Consider the following 18,387-nt stretch of genomic DNA (forward strand, 5'->3'; position numbering starts at 1 on the left):
CATCATCTCTAGGAGCAGAACAGAGTCCAAAAAAACAAACAGGCCTAGGACCACAGCGGTCCGTGCAAGTGGGGGCTTTTTCCTTCACTGCTGTATCCCCAGAGCCTAGCCGAGCGCTTGACAAAGTAGGCACCCAGTAAATACTTTTCTGAATTGCATGACATTGAATCTTCGTGTTCCCAGTGCTTGACGTATATCGGTGCTCAGTAAATGTGTGTTGGACTCATGCACAAATCAGCAGAGACTAAAACCAGAGTGACAGGCTCCTAGCCCAGTTCTCCATCTTTGAAACTAACACCAATTTCCATCACAGACACCCACTGCCCACCCCTGAGATCAGGGGCTCTTAACCTGAGGTCCATGCATCTCCCCAAAAATTAACGTGTAGAATATAGTGTGTGTTTGAAACATATCTTGCTGAATTTAAAAAAAGTCAGATTTCTACCCAGAAAAATACTAAATAAACTCTGCTCTGAAAGATGTACATCTACCAGGCGCCCCGTAAATAGCCATCAGTTGGATGTATCTGGTCCCCAGGGCTGCCAGGTGACCAGTAGTCTTAAAAAAATTGTAAGCCTCCCACTCTCTGAGATCCACATCTAGGGCCCTGTGAGCCTGCAATTTTTCCTACCACCTCCATAATGTGCAAGGCAGTTAACCTATCTTTCATATGCAAAAGTGATGATCACACATTATCCCGGGGACCTGCCACCGGAGTGGCTGTTCTGCTGCTGGGTGGGTCTCGCAGAGCCACGCATACTCTGTCAATCTCTTACATCCCAGCGTATGCATTTAGATGTGACAGGTGGGAGTCAAAGCCTGAAACCTGAGAATCCTAACTAGGCTTCATGATATCAACTCAGAACTTTGATCTTTTTGAAAAAAATATTTTTCTCACTACAAATACGTGTGTGCATGTGTCTGTGTATGTATGCACACATACATATTTATTAGAGGAAATGTAGGATATGTAAATAAAATCACCTCTAATTTCACCCTACCCCCAAAGAACCGGTGTTAATACCTGGCTTTAGTCTTCCCATTTACTGTGTACAACATTTATTAAGCATTTACTATGTGCCAAGAGTTCACTGTTCCATGCTGTATGATCTCTAACTCATGTGAACCTCTAATCTCACATCAGGTATTTGCTATCTTTTTACAGACATGTTTATACTTTCTTAATTTTTAAGGCCAGTGAGATTATACTGTTTTGTAACCTTGCCTTTCTTAGTCCATACCATCAGATTTCTTTTACCATGTTATCGAATATTCATTAGCAGAGTCATTTATAATGGCTGCATGATGTTTTATTGCAGACAAATTCCATGCTTCTCAGACTGGGGTGCATGTACCCCTGAGGGCAAAGCCACAGGATAAATGTCACAGATCTTCCTGAAGCAAAATTTGTGATTCAGAGCTTTAGGAGAGGGAAATAAAACACATTATTTTCAAATCAAAACGAGTACAAATATATCGTAGTGTAGAATGCAGAACACCCATATGTCTTAATACAGGCCAGATGCGGTGGCTCACACCTGTAATCCCAGCACTTTGGGAGGCTTAGGCAGGCAGATCACCTGAGGTCAGGCGTTCAAGACCAGCCTGGCCCACATGGTGAAACCCCATCTCTATTAAAATTACAAAAATTAGCCAGGTGCAGTGGCTCGTGCCTGTAGTTCCAGCTACTTGGGAGGCTGAGTCAGGAGAATCGCTTGAACCCAGGAGGTGGAAGTTGCAGTGAGCTGAGATCACGCCACTGCACTCCAGCCTGGGTGACAGAGCAAGACTCTTGTCTCAAAAAAAAAAAAAAAAATGCAGCCAAGTCCAAGATCATGTTATTCCCCATAGTTCCATATTCCCTCTCCTCTGAGGTTTGCAGAAACATCTAAGAAGTGCTGAATTCTAGTTCAAGCCCTTGTTTTTACAGATAAGGAAACTGAGACCCAGGGAGAAGAAGGGCTTGCCCAAGGTCCAAGTATGTGCTCTGCAGAACCAAGGCACAGAAGCCAGGTAACCCCTGGGTCTGTCCCTTTCCACCATTCCATATTTGGCATCACCTGTCAACTGTGTGTGGGCAGAGACCTTGCCCCTTGAGAAATCAACCCCCTGCTTATCAATAGTAGCACCTCTTGCCTTCCCACGTGATCCTTCTTTTAGCAGCAGCTTTTCCTTTTTCACCTTGCTCCCAGAATCTGAGCTGACAGCTGAGGTGGTCAGGGACTATAACCTCCATGGACAAAGGTAGATGCCCTCCCATGACCCTCTTAGGCTCCACTGGCACTTAGATTTATTGCTTAATGCACTATATTGTAAACATGTCTTTACTGGTCTGTTTTAGCCATGAGACTGGAGCCTTCTGAAGGCAAGAATTATGTGTTAGCATTATAATCTGCCATCTATTGGGTTCTTACTAAATGCTGAACACTGTGCTAGGTGTTTCATCTGTAGTATCTAAAATATTTAAAACAGCTGCCGGGCGCAGTGGCTCACGCCTGTAATCCCAGCACTTTGGGAGGCCAAGGTGGGCGGATCACCTGAGGTCAGGTGTTCAAGACCAGCCTGGCCAATATGGTGAAACCCTGTCTCTACTAAAAATACAAAAATTAGCCAGGCGTGGTGGCACACGCCTGCAATCCCAGCTACTCAGGAGGCTGAGGCAGGAGAATTGTTTGAACCCAGGAGGTGGAGTTTGCAGTAAGCTGAGATCACGCCATTGCCCTCCAGCCTGGGCGACCGAGTAAGACTCTGTCTCTCAAAAAATAAATAAATAAATAAATAAATAATATATATATATACACACACACACACACAGAGCTTTTCAAAGTATGTATTATCTCCATTTATCAGGCAAAAAAACTGAGTAAAAGAGTGTCATTTGCCCATCATCATTCACTCATTTAGTAAGCATTGATTGTAGCCTTACACACCAGGACTTATGCTACATGCTATAGACATCAGGATGAACAAAGCTGATACCACTCTGCCCTCATGGAACTTCTTGGTGGGTAGAGGAAGATGATATTCAAAAATTATTTTACAACCCATAGCAAATGTAATGTAGCCTGAAGCCTATCGGACTGCCCTGGATTGAAGCCACCCTCTACCCTTACCAGCTAGGCGACCTTGGGCAGCTCTGTTAACCTCTCTGCACCTCATCTTCCTCTTCTGTAAAATGGGGATAATAGTAGTAGCAGCTCCATAGGGGTGCTGTGAAGAATAAAGAAATTAACCCATGTGAAGCACACAAAGAAGGGCCCCTGCACGTTCCAGGCATATTGCTGCTGCTGCTGCTGCTGATGATGATGATGATGATATGAAGGAGAGGCGTGGGGTGCTCGTATGTGATACAGCAGGACCTACTTCAGGGGACGTCTGATTGAGGTCTGCAAGATGAATAGGTGTTATCTTGGCAAAGTGTGTGGGCGGTAGGGGAGGGGAGCAGGGTTTTGGAGGGATGTTCCAGGCAAAGGGAATAGCATGTCAAAGCATAGGGGGCGGGTTTACCTGAGGAACTGCAAGGAGTGCAGCTGAAAGGGGTCAGGCTGGGAAGTGGGAACCTGTGCTACAAACATAGCCCCAGGACCGGGTTCCCTGCACCACAGTCTTGATCCAGGCCATGGGAGATGCTCAGTAAATGTTTGTCAAGTGAGCGAGCAGCTCATGGACAAACAGCTGTGTTGGGCCTACATGGTTCTGTTGTCACCCAAGTCCATTGTCCCATATACAGCATGATATGTAGACAGCCCCTTCCCCGCTGTCAAACTGTATACATCCATGTTTTGGTCCCTCTCTTCTTGACAGTAAACTAAATCCTGTGAGTTTGGGTGCAGACCTCCAATATCTGGGACTCATTGAGGTGACCGCAGCTAGAATCCCCATGCTGTAGTCAGGGGTTCAGATCTAAGCCAATGGTTTTCAGACTCTTTAGTAGTAGAAGTCTGCCTTGAAATAATCTTAGCGAAGGGCCGGGCGCGGTGGCTCAAGCCTGTAATCCCAGCACTTTGGGAGGCCGAGATGGGCGGATCACAAGGTCAGGAGATCGAGACCATCCTGGCTAACATGGTGAAACCCCGTCTCTACTAAAAATACAAAAAACTAGCCGGGCGAGGTGGCGGGCGCCTGTAGTCCCAGCTACTCGGGAGGCTGAGGCAGGAGAATGGCGTAAACCCGGGAAGCGGAGCTTGCAGTGAGCTGAGATCCAGCCACTGCACTCCAGCCTGGGCGACAGAGCGAGACTCCGTCTCAAAAAAAAAAAAAAAAAAACAAATAATCTTAGCGGAAATCCAGTATATGGTACAGGGACAGGCAGAGCGTCTGCCCTTGAGCAGACATAGGGCCTCAGCCCCTGTGCACCTGAGAAAACACTAGGGCTCTGTAAAGCACAGTTAGAAAAACTAGGGTTGAACCCAAACCCCATCTTCCAGGCGGGGAAACTTAAGACCCAGAGAGGGAGTGACTCTCCGGAGTCAATAGGGACAGACCCAGAACTGGCCCGAGACATCTGGTATCAATTCTGCTACACCAAGGTTTTCCTGCACTTCGCCCTAACCGCCCCCAGCCCCTCTCAGTGTGCAGGGAGTCTTGAGATGGGGTGGGGGCATGTGGCTGTGGTCTTGTCAAGAGTCCGGCCTCCAGCCCCAGTCGGGGCATGGCCCACATGAGACAAAAATCCACCAGGCAGGCGTGGGTGGGTTGCTCAGGGTCATGGCCTGGTTATGCCGTGCCTTTTTTTTTTTTTTTTTTTTTTTTCCTGCTGCTGCTGCTTTTTTAATTGAGTTTGAGGTGGTTGTTTTTTGTTTCCTTAAGAAATGGAAAAGAATGAAGCTGCGTAAATACAACTATATTAACTCCCTGAAAAACCTCCTGCCATTTTAACTCTGTTACTGGAGAAATAAAAGAGAAATAATTTGTCCACCCACACTTAGCTCTTTCTGACGAAGGTAGGTGAATATTGCTTTGCTAATCGAGGGTGACTGCTGGAAGTGGAGCCACGCTGACTGATCCCAGATTGAGAGGCAGCCACAGCCACCCCAAAAGGAACGGCCCGCCCTGGGGTGGCAGAGCCCTGCCTGTGGACAGGGCCAGAGTCATCGGCCCGCATGGCTCATCTTCCACAGGTCTCCCCCAGCCGATAGTGATGGAGGCCCTGGACGAGGCCGAAGGGCTCCAGGACTCGCAGAGAGAGATGCCGCCACCCCCTCCTCCCTCGCCGCCCTCAGATCCAGCTCAGAAGCCACCGCCTCGAGGTGCCGGGAGCCACTCCCTCACTGTCAGGAGCAGCTTGTGCCTGTTTGCTGCCTCACAGCTCCTGGTAAGGATGGCACAGGCCTCACCGGGGCCTGGAGAGAGGTGGGCGGAGGGCCAGCCTCCCGCTTCCTCCCCACATGGCCCCCTGGAAGGCAGGAGGATGAGTGGCCTCCCTGGTGTTCCTCAGGAGCTCCAAGCCCTCAAGGATGGGATGAGGGGAAGGCTGGAATTCTGAGCTACCGCATCAGCAGCTGAGACCTCACACCCTGCCTCCCTAACCTAAGAATCCGGAACACGGGGCCTCCCCGACCCCTGACCTCCCAGCCCTGCAGGGTTCTCCTGAGAACTCCTGTCTGTGGAGGCCTTTCTGGGAGACTTCCCTTTTGATGTACATATTTGTGAGGTCCTCTCTGGAAAGGGCTTTCTCTTGGTTCCCTTCAGTCAGCTTTTCTCCAAGGAGAGTCCTGAGGCCTCCCCTGGGCACACAGCAGCGGGGCCCTGCTCTCAGCTGCCCAGGCTGGACCTTAGAGGTTCAGGAGCCTCCATGCAGGGCCAGGTTGAGGCTGCAGGTGAGCTCTGCTGGGGGAGCATGGGGGAAGGGGGCTGGCTCCATAATTAGCCTGCTCCCCTGTGCCCCAGCTTGCCTGCGGGGTGCTCTGGTTCTGCGGCTATGGCCACGTCTGGGCACAGAACGCCACAAACCTCGTCTCCTCTTTGCTGACGCTCCTGAAACAGCTGGGACCCACGGTGAGTAAGCTTTGGGGAGTCCTGGGGTAGCAGGGATCTGTTGGGGGACTCTAGTCCCACCATCCCCAACCTCCGGATGGGCCTTCTCTGAGTTCAGGAGATACTTCCAAGCCCCTGAAGTTCTTCTGCCTGCTCCCCACCCCAGACCTGGGGCGCGATTTTCAGAGTCTTGGTTTTGTCATCATTGCAAGAGCTGAGAACTCTGCCCCCACCACCACCCTGACCTGTTTGTCTGATGTTCCCCAGGCCTGGCTTGACTCTGGGACCTGGGGAGTCCCCAGTCTGCTGCTGGTCTCTCTGTCCATGGGCCTGGTCCTCGTTACCACGCTGGTAAGGTGCCTCCTGAACCCAGCCTCAAGGCTGTCCTCCTCTGACCTTGAGGCCCGGATTTCTACCAGCTCCCATCTGACCTACAGGCTGGACGTTCTGGGTGGGGCAAGGAGGGATGCCTATCTGTTTGCACAAGTGTGCCAGCCTGGGGCTAGAACCTCCTCCTTTCTGAAAATTGGTTTGCAGTGATCTGGGCTAAGGAAAAGGGGTGAGACGGGGAGAAGGCTGGTGTAGGAGCTCTGAAGCCCCACTGAGAAGGCCTGAACCAAGAAACAGAGCTGGGAGAGGGAGGGGTGGGGAGGGAGAGTGGGCATGGAGCCTCCCATTGAGGCCGGGGCAGTGCCTTGTGGACAACTCCCAGGAGAGCAGGGCTGCTCGAGACACACTGAGGGAGTGCAGGGGTGCCAATCCCATTTGCGCTCCAGGAACACGGCGGGCAGCCAGCATGGTCCCAGATCCGTGATGCTGTATACCCCAACCAGGTGTGGCACCTCCTGAGGACACCCCCAGAGCCACCCACCCCACTGCCCCCTGAGGACAGACGCCAGTCAGTGAGCCGCCAGCCCTCCTTCACCTACTCTGAGTGGATGGAGGAGAAAGTTGAGGATGACTTCCTGGACCTGGACCCGGTGCCCGAGACTCCTGTATTTGATTGTGTGATGGACATCAAGCCTGAGGCCGACCCCGCCTCGCTCACCGTCAAGTCCATGGGTCTGCAGGAGAGGTGGGAGGGGTGGAGGAGGGGTGGGCTCCACGGGCCCTCGAGCTCTTAGCTCCTGATCAGAAGAGTGGATACCTGACTCTGACCCCTGGTGCCCAGGGCAGAGCTGGCCTCATAGCTTAGCCAGTGTAGACACGTGCTCTCCAGGTCATTCATAGAGAACAAAGCGCCCCAAAATGAATGCTGAGAAATACTGTTACTGCACACGCACACATAGGTGTACACATGTTCACACACACTCTCCCACGCTCAAGTAAGTTTGGGTGGTTTTCTTTGCTGCAGGACTTGTCAGAGCCTTTAACATGTTGTGTTCATTGGAAATCAGCAAGGGGGCAGTATGTGGCATTTCCCAAAGTCACTTGACCACAGAACTCTATTTTTTTTAACTTTTATTTTGGATTGAGGGGTACACGTGCAGTGTTGTTACCTGAGCATATTGCATGATGCCGAGGTTTAGGGTACAAATGCTTCCATCACCCAGGTACTGAGCATAGTACCCAGCAGTTAGTTTTCCACCCCTTGCCCGCCTCTCTCCCTCCCTCCTCTAGTAGTCCCCAGTTTCTATTATTGCCGTCTTTATGTCCCTGAGTACCCAGTTAGAACCCTGTTTTTATAGGGTGGCTCATAGTGTTCCACAGAGCACACTCTGAGAAGTGTAGACACCGTCTTTTCAGAGTCTAGGTGGATAAGCCAGATCGCACCACATTTGAGTTACCCATGTAATGTCATGGAACGAACACTGAGTGTGGAGTCAGGAAACCTAGCTTTTTGTTTCAGCTCTGCCACCCCCTTACTGGGAAAGCCTGGACAACTCTTGGCCCTTCATGGGGACTCAGTTTCCCCTTCTGTGTAATGAGGTCCCATCCTGTCCTGTGGTCTGAGACACTGAGTGTAGTAGAGTTTGCCCATTGTAGACATCCTTGCGGCCACCTTGCTCCTGGGACTCCCTCCTTCCTGACAGCTGAGGGTCCTGGCCTCTCCTGGACAATATGTCCTTGACTCACCAGCAGCCTCATCCCCGGACTGCTGGGCCCAGGCCTGCAGTGGGGAGGGTCTGGAGCCATCCTCTCGGGCCCAAGCCCTGCTTCTGTGCTTCAGGCAGGTGTCCCCTCTCTGAGCTTCCTGGGGACCACAGGGCAGAACTGCCTCCAGCGGTGATGGAGGAGAGTCCGGGGTAAGGCCATGTTGGGTTAGCTTTGGATGGAACTTTTAGAACAGGAGCTCCAAACCCCCACTAAGTTAACATCTCCACTGCAGGAGGTAGGAGATAGGGAGTCAGGCCGATGCCTCGGGGCTGAGATTCATGCTGCTTTGACAGGGGCTTTTGTCACACTCCCACTCCTCTTCCTTGATCCCACCCTGTTCCCAGCTGATCTCTCCCTCCCTCGTTTTCCCAGCCCTGAAGACCCCAGCTCATGCCCGCCCCTGTGCCTCTGAGACTCACACTCCCTTTCCTGGTCTTTCCAGGAGGGGCTCCAATGTCTCGCTGACCCTGGACATGTGCACTCCGGGCTGCAACGAGGAGGGCTTTGGCTACCTCATGTCCCCACGTGAGGAGTCCGCCCGCGAGTACCTGCTCAGCGCCTCCCGTGTCCTCCAAGCAGAAGAGCTTCACGAAAAGGCCCTGGACCCTTTCCTGCTGCAGGCGGAATTCTTTGTGAGTTCCCTTGAGCCGGCTGCCCCACTGTGTGCAGACCCATGTCAACCATCCACCTACCCAGGTGGTGGAGCGTGGTGCCTGGAACTCGGCATCTGCCGTAGATTAGTACCACTTTATCATCAGCTCTCCCACCGTCTTGGGCAAGCTGCTTTCCCTCTGAGCTTCAGTTTCCTCATCTGGAAAATGGGGATGAAAATAATAGGATTGTTCAAAGGTTAGAGAGACTAGGAACATGTGCAGAGCACCCAGCCAGGTGATGGAGGTACAGTGACAAGGCGAAGTCTTTATTGCCCAGTGCTGTGCTTTGAAAGCCACAGAGAACCTTCGCTTCTAACTCTTCTGTTTTTCCACCTTCCTCCTGCCAAGCATTGTTCTTCTGCCTTTGAAATCTCTCTAGTCGCCTCCCCTCCTTATCACCCCTGGGGCCCTAGCTTAGGTCCTAATCACCTCCACCCTGGCTTTTGCAGCTGCCTCCTATTGGACTTTGAGGGGCTCGATAAATGGCACCCCTGTCTACCTGCCTGAGTGCTCAGCCATTAAGAGCTAAGGCATAGGAGATCACAGTATCACCTTTGTTGTCAATAAAATACAGGTTGGAAATGAGGCTTAGCAGGGTATAGCAAGAGTGAGCCTCCCGATACCGAGACCCAGAATTAGATGCACTTTCCACCCTCCACAGGGGTGCCGGCATATCTCGGACCTTGCCCCATGGGGGCACCCCTATAATTCTTTCCTGGCAGGAGGGCCCTGAGAGGAGGAGGAAGGAAGGGGCTGAGACTCAAAAGCTCCATTCCTCGACCAAATTCACCGAACAGGTAACTCCTCACTTCTATGAGCAGGAAGAGGCGAGAGACCGAGAATATCGGGGGTGAGTTCCTCCTGGTAGAAGCCAGAGGGGTACAGAAGCAGGCGCCTCCTCCCTCACAGCTCCCTTCCTTTGGCCTCCACCCTGGGCCTGTCTGGACCGGGTAGCTCTCCCCTGTGAGAAGACCTCCATCACCATCTAATCTGCTGCTCCAAGTTCTCCAGAACTTGGTACCACCTGCATACACCATCAGCACACCTCACCTGGTGTGGCCCCAGCCTCCTTTTCCAGCCTTATGCCCCATGCCCCACCCCTGCAGGGATGGTCCGCTTCAAACTGGGCCAGCTCCGCCTGTGCCTTTCTCCTGCCATGCCTTTGCTCACATCATCACCCACTCCAGATGCCTCTAGAAAGCCTTCCTCGACCACCCCAGCCTCAGCTCCTGCTCTGAGCTCCCACGGCTATCATCTCCCATTCGAGAAAGAATCACTTCCTCTAGCTCATTTCCTGTTCGGTGGGTCATTGTCGAGGAAGGAGCGCGGCCTGAGCACCCACTCCGGGGGCAGTTTTTCTCATGTTGTATTTTTCTTTTGATCATCACAACCCTGGAAAGCATTATGATCCTCATTTTACAAAGCCCATACTTAGTGTGTCCAAAAACAATGAATCAGTGTGAAGCTGGGTGCAGTCAGGGACTAAGCTGGCGGGCAGACTGGAAGGAAATGCAGAGGCAAGAGGCATGGAGAGTCATCCCAGAGGATGTCAGAAAGAGACACACTCAGAGGTGAAGGGTTTTTTTTCGTGGTTTTTTTTTTTTTTTTTTTGAGACAGTTTCACTCTTGTTGCCCAGGCTGGAGTGCAGTGGCGCAATCTTGTCTCACTACCACCTCCGCCTTCTAGTTCCAAGTGATTCTCCTGCCTCAGCCTCCCTAGTAGCTGGGATTATAGGGGCCTGCCACCATGCCTGGCTAATTTTTGTATTTTTATTAGAGATGGGGTTTCAACATGTTGGCTAGGCTGGTCTCAAACTCCTGACTTCGTGATCCGCCTGCCTCGGCCTCCCAAAGTGCTGAGATTACAGGCATGAGCCGCCACACCCAGGCAGAGGTGAACTTTAAAGGGTGGGAACAACTTGGAGAGATGAGGATCAGGGGAGACCAGTGCCCTCAGGAGGCAGAACGTCCCAAGCTCAGACCTAGAGGCAGCACTGAGAACAGCAGATTAACAACAGGGGAGAAACAGGCCTAACTGGAAGTAAAGAGAGGCCAGATTCGAGAAGCCCTCACATGCCAGGAGAGAAGTTCAGACTCAGAGCTCTGGACACAGACAGTGGTTGGGACCTGCAAATACTCCTGGGATCTCAGAAAGAGGCTTCTCTCCTGCTGGAGAATCAGGGAAGGCTTCTCAGAGGAGGCGAGACATGAGATGAGGATGGAGTGGGTGTTACCACAGAGCTAGCAGCGCGAACCCAGGTCCCCGAGATAGGGATGCCCAGGGGAGGAATGCTACCCAGGGAGCATGGAGGAAGGCAGCGATTGGCCAGGTCACTTTTTGTCTTTTTCTTCATTCATCAGCTATTTATTGACTATATATACCAGGCTGGCTCTCCAAAAACAACAGTCATTATAATATTTATTACGCACTCGGCATGTGCCAGGCACTGTTCTGAATGCTTTGTGAGCACTAACTCTCTTAATAGTAAATGTTGAATGAATGTGTGCACTCAAGCCTGCCCCTGGGCTAGGAGGTGGGGGCACAGCAGCCCCTGGATTCAAACATCTGTGAGGGCCCATAGCTGCTCACACCCCGTGTTCTCCTTCCACAGGAAATCCCCATGAACTTCGTGGATCCCAAAGAGTACGACATCCCTGGGCTGGTGCGGAAGAACCGGTACAAAACCATACTTCCCAGTGAGTACTTGCTGCCCCAGAGGGATGGGGCAGGCTCAGCTTCACCTGGGGACCCCCTCACCCTGAGGAGGAGCGTAAGCCCCCAGCTGGGCATCCAGGGGTGAGGGGACACTCATCGCTAGAGGAGGTGGGACAGAGGGTTGGGGTGTGCTGGCTGAAGGGAAGCGCCACCCCGGTGAGGCCAGAGGCAAGTTCATTTCCTCACACAGCACTCTCTGGTCCTTTGCCCTGCCTGGCCACGTGTTGTGCTGAGCCCTCTAGAAACCCAGAGAGAAAGGGTGGTAATGACAGCAGCTCCTAGCCACAGTGTGGTAGCCGAAAGGTCACCTTTCATATCCTCTATCTTTTCAGAGTGGGCAGATTTTAAGGAAAGGAAGTTAAGGCTTAGAGAAGTTAAGTGGCTCACCCACAGTCCCACAGCTAGGAATTGCAGAGCTGAATTTCAGACCCGGGCCTCTGTGATCCCAGAGTCAGGCTGTCAGGCTCTCTGTCTACACGGCGTGGAGTGTGGTCGGATTGTAAGCCCTCTAACAGGGACATCCACTGCCACAGGCGAATGAGTGTCTCTGTCAGGGAGTGAGCTCCCTGTCACTTAGTGTATTCAAGTGAGGCGGCATGAGCAGTCCCCTAGAAGGTCTGAAAGGGGTTTTCCTCCTTTGGGGTTAGTTAGACCAGGTGACCTGATGCTCCTCTGTCAGCCCTGGGGTGTCATTTTCAGATAACTTTTATCAAGCTTCGATGAGCCTGCCACCCTTGCCAAATTCTGACCCCAGGCCCTTGTTGAAAGTGAATCCGCATAAACCTGCTCCAGTTCAGTTTGTAGAGTAGCAAGGCTTTTAAAAAGCAGCTTTGCCATCAGCATCTCCAACAACATGTAAGATGTCATGACTTATTTTTAACTTTTAAAATATCGACTTGTAGTTGCTATGGTTACACAGTCTCTAGGTAGTTCCGGTTAAACAAAGGGCCATTTAAGGCCAGGATGCATTATTCAGGGATGCTCACCTCTTCCCTCATCTTGCCCTCCCCCATCCCAGCCCTACCTGGAGGGAGGGACTTGAGTATCCCTAGAACCTTATACTTTGCTGGCCACTCAGAATGGCCACTGGGGGAAGGTGGGAGCAGACCAGGATTCCATGCAGTCCTCACTGCATTCCGAGAGGCTCGAGCTGCCTCCAGCCATGCCCTGAGCCCAATAAAGAATTTTGTCTGTGTCCAGCGAGAATGGACCCTGTGCCTGCAGAGACTGGGTTGGGAGGCAGAGAGCAGGTGAGGCTGAGCAGCGCCGCCTCTCAGATCCAGGACACGCTGAGGTTTGTTCTCTCATTCACTGGGCACACGTTTCCTCAGCTCCTGCCCCAGGAACTGAGGATTTAGTTGTAAATAGGACACAGACTCTGTGCACAAGGAGCTTCCAACCTAGTGGGGGAGAGAGGTCCATGCACAGTTACAGGCAGAGTGACCAGTAACCCACAGGCAGTGTTGAGAACAAGATGCTGCGAGCAATTTCTCTCCCCTTCTCCACTGTGTGCAAAGCATCAAAACAGTGCTGCCTGGCACATGGTAGACATTCTGCACCTATTTGGGTTGTTTTAATTTTTGTAGAGATGGAGGTCTTGCTCTGTTGACCAGGCTGGTCTCGAACTTCTGGCCTCAAGGCTACCTTCACCTGCTTTGGCCTCCCAAAGTGCTGGGATTATAGGCATGAGCCACCATGCCGGGCTCTGCACCTATTTGAATGAATGAATAATATCTCTCAGATCTACATCCTCTTCTTCAGCCTCACTGCCAAATGATGCTTTTGAGGTTAGGGCTTTCATGTTGCCCAATTCCAGGGGACACCATTTACATAGATTACATTGATTGACATAAGTGCCCCCTGGAGCCGTGCCAGGCTGGACAGCCCTGTGATCCTTGACACTTCTTACTTGGATCATTGCCATAAACATCTAACTGGTCTTCTGGCTCCCAGCTCCCACACTGTCCTCTCCATCTTCTACCATTGCCACCAAAATGATGCAAAACAGAAATCTAATTGTGTCGTTCCCTTCCTTAAATGCCATCATTATTGTCACCCTTTTAATCCTCAGGTTTAAGTCCATCTTTCTTTTTGTTTTTTTTTTAGACAGAGTCTCACTCTGTTGCCCAGGCTGGAGTGCAGTGGCACAGTCTCGGCTCACTGCAACCTCTGCCTCCTGGGTTCAAGCAATTTCCGGCTAATTTTTGTATTTTTAGTAGAAACAGGGTTTGACCATGTTTGGCCAGGCTGGATTCGAACTCCTGACCTCAAGTGATCCACCCACCTCAGCCTCCCAAAGTGCTGGGCTTACAGGCATGAGCCACTATGCCCAGCCTAAATCCAGCTTTCTAAGCCTGGTTTATAAGATCCTTTGTCCTAGTTCCTCTCCAGCCTCACCTCTCACCACTCCCTACCCTGTGCTGTGCATGTGAATCTGACAGAACGGCATTGCCTGCAGACAGGGAGATGGGAGATGGCCCACACAGAGCTTCCTGCCCTCCTCTGCTGCAGGTCCCCCAAAAGCCCCCTCCCACTTACCCTCGCTCCTCTCCATCCCTGCCACCCTCTACACCCCCTCTTCACAAGAACTGCCTCCAAATCACCTGCCAAAAACTTAGACAGTGGGGTTGGGCTAAAGAGGCAAAGCTTGTGCCCTTTACCTCCCCAATTTCTCCTACCGGGTTTAGGATCTTTCTTTTTATCCTTTAACTTGTGGAACTTGTAATAATGACAGTAATAACAGCAGCTGATACTTTGTGTTGGTCCTAGTTACTGGTATAAGGACTCTAGTTGTTAAAGTTAACTTCTTTACAAGATAAGCAAGGTCACTGTGGAATGACCATCCCCAGGTTACAGATAAGGCACAGGGAGATGAAGTAAATTGTCCATGTTGACACTGCTAGTAAGTCAGAATCAGAATTTGAACCTAGCCTCTCTGGCTCAGCGGTGTAGACTCTTAATGACTCCCCTCTACTGCCTGTGAGAGCCTCCTAATGTGCACACTGGAAGTCTTTAGTCCAGTCCTCCCTATTACAGGAAGTAAACTGAGTCCTGGACAAGTGGGCTGATGACAAAACTAAACCAGAACCCAGGACTCTGGGCCTCCAGCCAGCTTCCCCCTTAGCCCATACAACCTCAGTCTCGGCCTCTGCAGGCTGACCGAATAGTCAATGCACGGAGGCTCTAGCTGGAACAAAACAAAATCTACTTCAGGAAGAAGAGCAGGGTGGGGGCTGGGCACAGTGGCTCATGCCTATAACCCCAGCGCATTGAGAGGCCGAGGTAGGAGGATCACTTGAGCCAGGAATGGGAGACCAGCCTAGTCAACATAGCAAGACCTCATCTCTACCCAAAAAAAAATAATAATAATTTAGCCAGGTGCAGTGGCACATGGCTGTAGTCCTGCTTACTCAGGAGGTTGAAGCAGAAGGATCACTTGGGCCCAGGAGTTAGAGGCGGCAGCGAGCCATGATCGTGCCACTGCACTCCAGCCTGAGTGACAGAGAGAGCCCCTTTTACTATGGGATTTGACATGTGAATAAATTGAAAGGAAAAAAAACCCTTTTTGACATGTGCACATGAGGCTAAGACCCTCCAGTCTTATTTCAGATAGGGGAGACTATTGTTTTCATCTTAATAGCCTCCCTCAACTTTCTATTCCCACATCTGAACAGCCCTTTATACTTATAAAGCACTTTACCGTTTATACAGAACTTTCACTTCTCTTTTCTCATTCGTCTTCCCAGCAGCCCAAGGAAGTAGACATCTTTGCCTCCATTTGACAGATAGGAAAACTGGGGCTTAGAAAGGCTATGTGCTTTACAAGGCTACACAGCAAGTCAATGACAGTGTGTACTCAAGCTAGCTGTCTCTTGCTGTCCAAGATCTGTACAGGAATTTCCCTAGGTAATTCTATTGTTGACTTAGCTGTCTCCTCTCCAGAAGCTAAGACGCAGTGAGTATAGGGCAACTTAAGGGGCACAGGCTAAGGATAGAGACAGAGGTGGAGACCCGGGGACACCTCTCTGTCTCCACCCTCCTCCTCATCCTGAGTCCTCGCCTGCAAAATGAACCATGAATGGGTGAATGTTTTGCTGCTGGGCAAGGAAAGGAAGAACTGCTAAGGTCACAGAAGAAATATGGGTATCTTGGAATAGGCCAGAGAAGGTGGGCCCTGCCCCAGAGGGCCCAGCTTCCAGCCTTACTTGTCTCCTACCACCCCAGACCCTCACAGCAGAGTGTGTCTGACCTCACCAGACCCTGACGACCCCCTGAGTTCCTACATCAATGCCAACTACATCCGGGTACGTATTCCCACCCTGACAGCCTCTTGCTGAAGGGGAGGCTTGAGTCGATGGGATCCATCCTCCAGCCTTGGCCCTACACCAGTCTGACTCCTGCCAACTTCTGGGAAGAGCCTGAGTGTGGGGATGGGGTCCTGGGAGCACTGCCTCTGACCCTGACGGCCTGGACTTGGCTGGCCGCAGGGCTACGGTGGGGAGGAGAAGGTGTACATCGCCACTCAGGGACCCATCGTCAGCACGGTCGCCGACTTCTGGCGCATGGTGTGGCAGGAGCACACGCCCATCATTGTCATGATCACCAACATCGAGGAGATGAACGAGGTAGGGACCCCGTCCCCATTCCGAGTGCCTGCTACATTGCGCCCTACACTAAGTGTCTTGTTCTCAGATTAATCTTTATGACAATCTCACAAGGTTGGCGGTGTTCACCCAGCTGCCAAGATGAGGAGATGCGAGGCTTGGTGAGGTTAAGTCGTTTGCCCCGGCCTCACACATAGAGGCATGCCTGGAGGTGGTCTTTCCACTTCCGATGCCTGTGACCTCAAACACAGCACTCTGCTGCCTCCCAGCCTGCCAGGACAGATGTTGGCTACTCCTGTACTCCTGGCCCATTTAACTGAATCTCCATGAAAGTCCTTCAGATGGTAGCACTTCTGTTTTCCAGAGGAAGAAACGGAGGCTCGGGAAGGGGAAGTAGCTTATAGAGTTTGCAGCTGAGATTTGAACCCAACACTCTGTAGCAGCAACCCTGTTGCCCTTGTGTATCTCTCCGCTGGCCCTGGAGAGTGTTGGGGAGAGTGTGGGAAGGGACCAGGATTGTATGGCAGCCTGATCTGGGCCCCTGCAGAAATGCACCGAGTATTGGCCAGAGGAGCAGGTGGTGTACGACGATGTTGAGATCACTGTGCAGAAAGTCATTCACACGGAGGATTACCGGCTGCGACTCATCTCCCTCAAGGTGAGGCCTGGGGCAGGGCTGGGCGAAGCTGAGGATGAGTGTAGGGGCTTAACTGGGGACTCCACAGAGAACAGGTCCCCAAAGTCCACTGTAACTGACCTAAAAGCCAGTGTCACTCCCAGATTTTCTGATAACTATGGATGAGTGAGAGGTGAAGGACTTGGGGGCCAGAGGTAGAATCAAACCCCTTGCATTTCCCAGTCCTCAGTTGTATTTCGGGCTGTTGGGCTCCTCTCTCTTTCTACTCTGTCATTCATAATGCCTTCTAGCTATGCTTCAAATGTACCCAAGGCCAGGACTGTCCGGATGAGGGGACTTCAGCAGCCTCCAGCACTGTCTTTATAATTGAGGGTTCATCATGACTTTGAGATCCTCCCTAGAAACATCTCTTCACCTGGGATGCTGGGCTTCTGGCCTGTAGTGCCCAATCTGTCCACAAGAGGGCAGGCACTCTTTGCTGCTTTGGGGTTGTATAGGGAGGCTGTGGTTACAGAAAACAGCAAGAAAAAGGAAGACACACAAAATATGAGCAATACAAAACAGCCCAGAAGAGTGGGGGAAGGTATCCTCCCACCCTGAAGTTGTGCTTCTTCCAGGATCAGCATAATAGAGGAGACTGTTCCTTTGAAATCGGGATTAGTGGATTCTGCTTGTGAGAAATAAGACCCATGTTTAGGGAAGGCTGGAAGAGGCGAGCCAGGCACCAGGAAGCTGATGCCCTATCCAGGAGGAGCCAAGGAGGTTCATTGATGCTGACAGCCACAGGGGTTACTGAGCACAATACCAGAGACTTGGCCCTCTGAGCTGCTCCCTCTCCCACTGGATAGGGGCTAGGTAGGGTGTCGAAGCATCTCAGCCCCCAAGAGCAGTGCCCCCCTCCCCAAGCAGCTCTAAGATCCAGGTCTTGTTGGAGGGCATGAAGGGCCAGGAAGTCAAGAACAGAGGTAGTGGTTGCTGTCACAGCCAGGTAACCCAGGACCTGAGCAAATGGCTTCCTGAGTAGAAATTCCACAGAAAGACAGGCTGAGATGAGGCAGGGCTGCTCACCTTCTCAATGCCATGGAGATGATGAGGGAAAAACCGGGTCTTCTTGGAGTTTGAGGGAATTTACTTTTGTCCATAAGACATTACAAATACCTGGCCTGAGCTTGGTTCTGGGTTGGGTACTGTGAACACAGAGCTTCTCAAAGCTTGGACTCTTTCCTCGAGAAGCATGTATAAGATGGTCAGTACTGAGCTAGAGATAGGTATATAGAATATAGGATATGTATATCATATGTTAAATTGGATGAATATAGGATCTATATCATATGTGTATATATATAATATATATAATATAAATATATGAAATACATAATATATATAAAATATAAATATATATATATATATATATAGGGGGGTGTGTGTGTGTATATATGTATAAAAGAAGGACACTCTGCCAGCTAATGTGCTCAGGGAGGGCCTTCTGTAAGTGGTGGTGCCGAATGGGGTCTTGAAGGATAAGTAAGAGTTGACCGGGGCAAACAAGTCAGGAGAGCATTCCCAGTGAGAAAAAAATAAAACAAAGGACATGGAAGATGGAACACTTGTGTGCATGTGTGTGTGCACATGTGTTTGCATGTGCTGCTGAGATTTTACCTACAAACCTTTCGGAGTGTGGGAGCATTGAGTACAAGTACACAG

General features: G+C 51.1%; 1 protein-coding gene across 25 annotated transcripts in view; it reads left to right on the forward strand.

Moving 5' to 3' along the window:
• PTPN5 (protein tyrosine phosphatase non-receptor type 5) overlaps positions 1-18,387 on the forward strand; it is a 63,008-nt gene that overhangs the window by 41,682 nt on the left and 2,939 nt on the right. For 14 of the 25 annotated variants that reach the window (XM_074014062.1, XM_074014065.1, XM_074014053.1 and 11 more), the window contains 9 exons: positions 5,121-5,314; positions 5,890-5,997; positions 6,244-6,327; positions 6,810-7,051; positions 8,516-8,705; positions 11,339-11,423; positions 15,667-15,746; positions 15,930-16,067; positions 16,594-16,704. In XM_074014062.1, coding sequence (XP_073870163.1) covers positions 5,141-5,314; positions 5,890-5,997; positions 6,244-6,327; positions 6,810-7,051; positions 8,516-8,705; positions 11,339-11,423; positions 15,667-15,746; positions 15,930-16,067; positions 16,594-16,704 — 1,212 coding nt within the window. In that variant the 5' untranslated portion in view covers positions 5,121-5,140. Of the gene's footprint in view, positions 1-5,120; positions 5,315-5,889; positions 5,998-6,243; positions 6,328-6,752; positions 7,052-8,515; positions 8,706-11,338; positions 11,424-15,666; positions 15,747-15,929; positions 16,068-16,593; positions 16,705-18,387 lie in introns of all 25 variants that reach the window. The other 11 variants (XM_074014057.1, XM_065528398.2, XM_074014051.1 and 8 more) reach the window with 1 other exon arrangement.

The sequence above is a fragment of the Macaca fascicularis genome, chromosome 14, assembly GCF_037993035.2.
Source record: "Macaca fascicularis isolate 582-1 chromosome 14, T2T-MFA8v1.1".
Taxonomy (NCBI): Eukaryota; Metazoa; Chordata; class Mammalia; order Primates; family Cercopithecidae; genus Macaca; species Macaca fascicularis.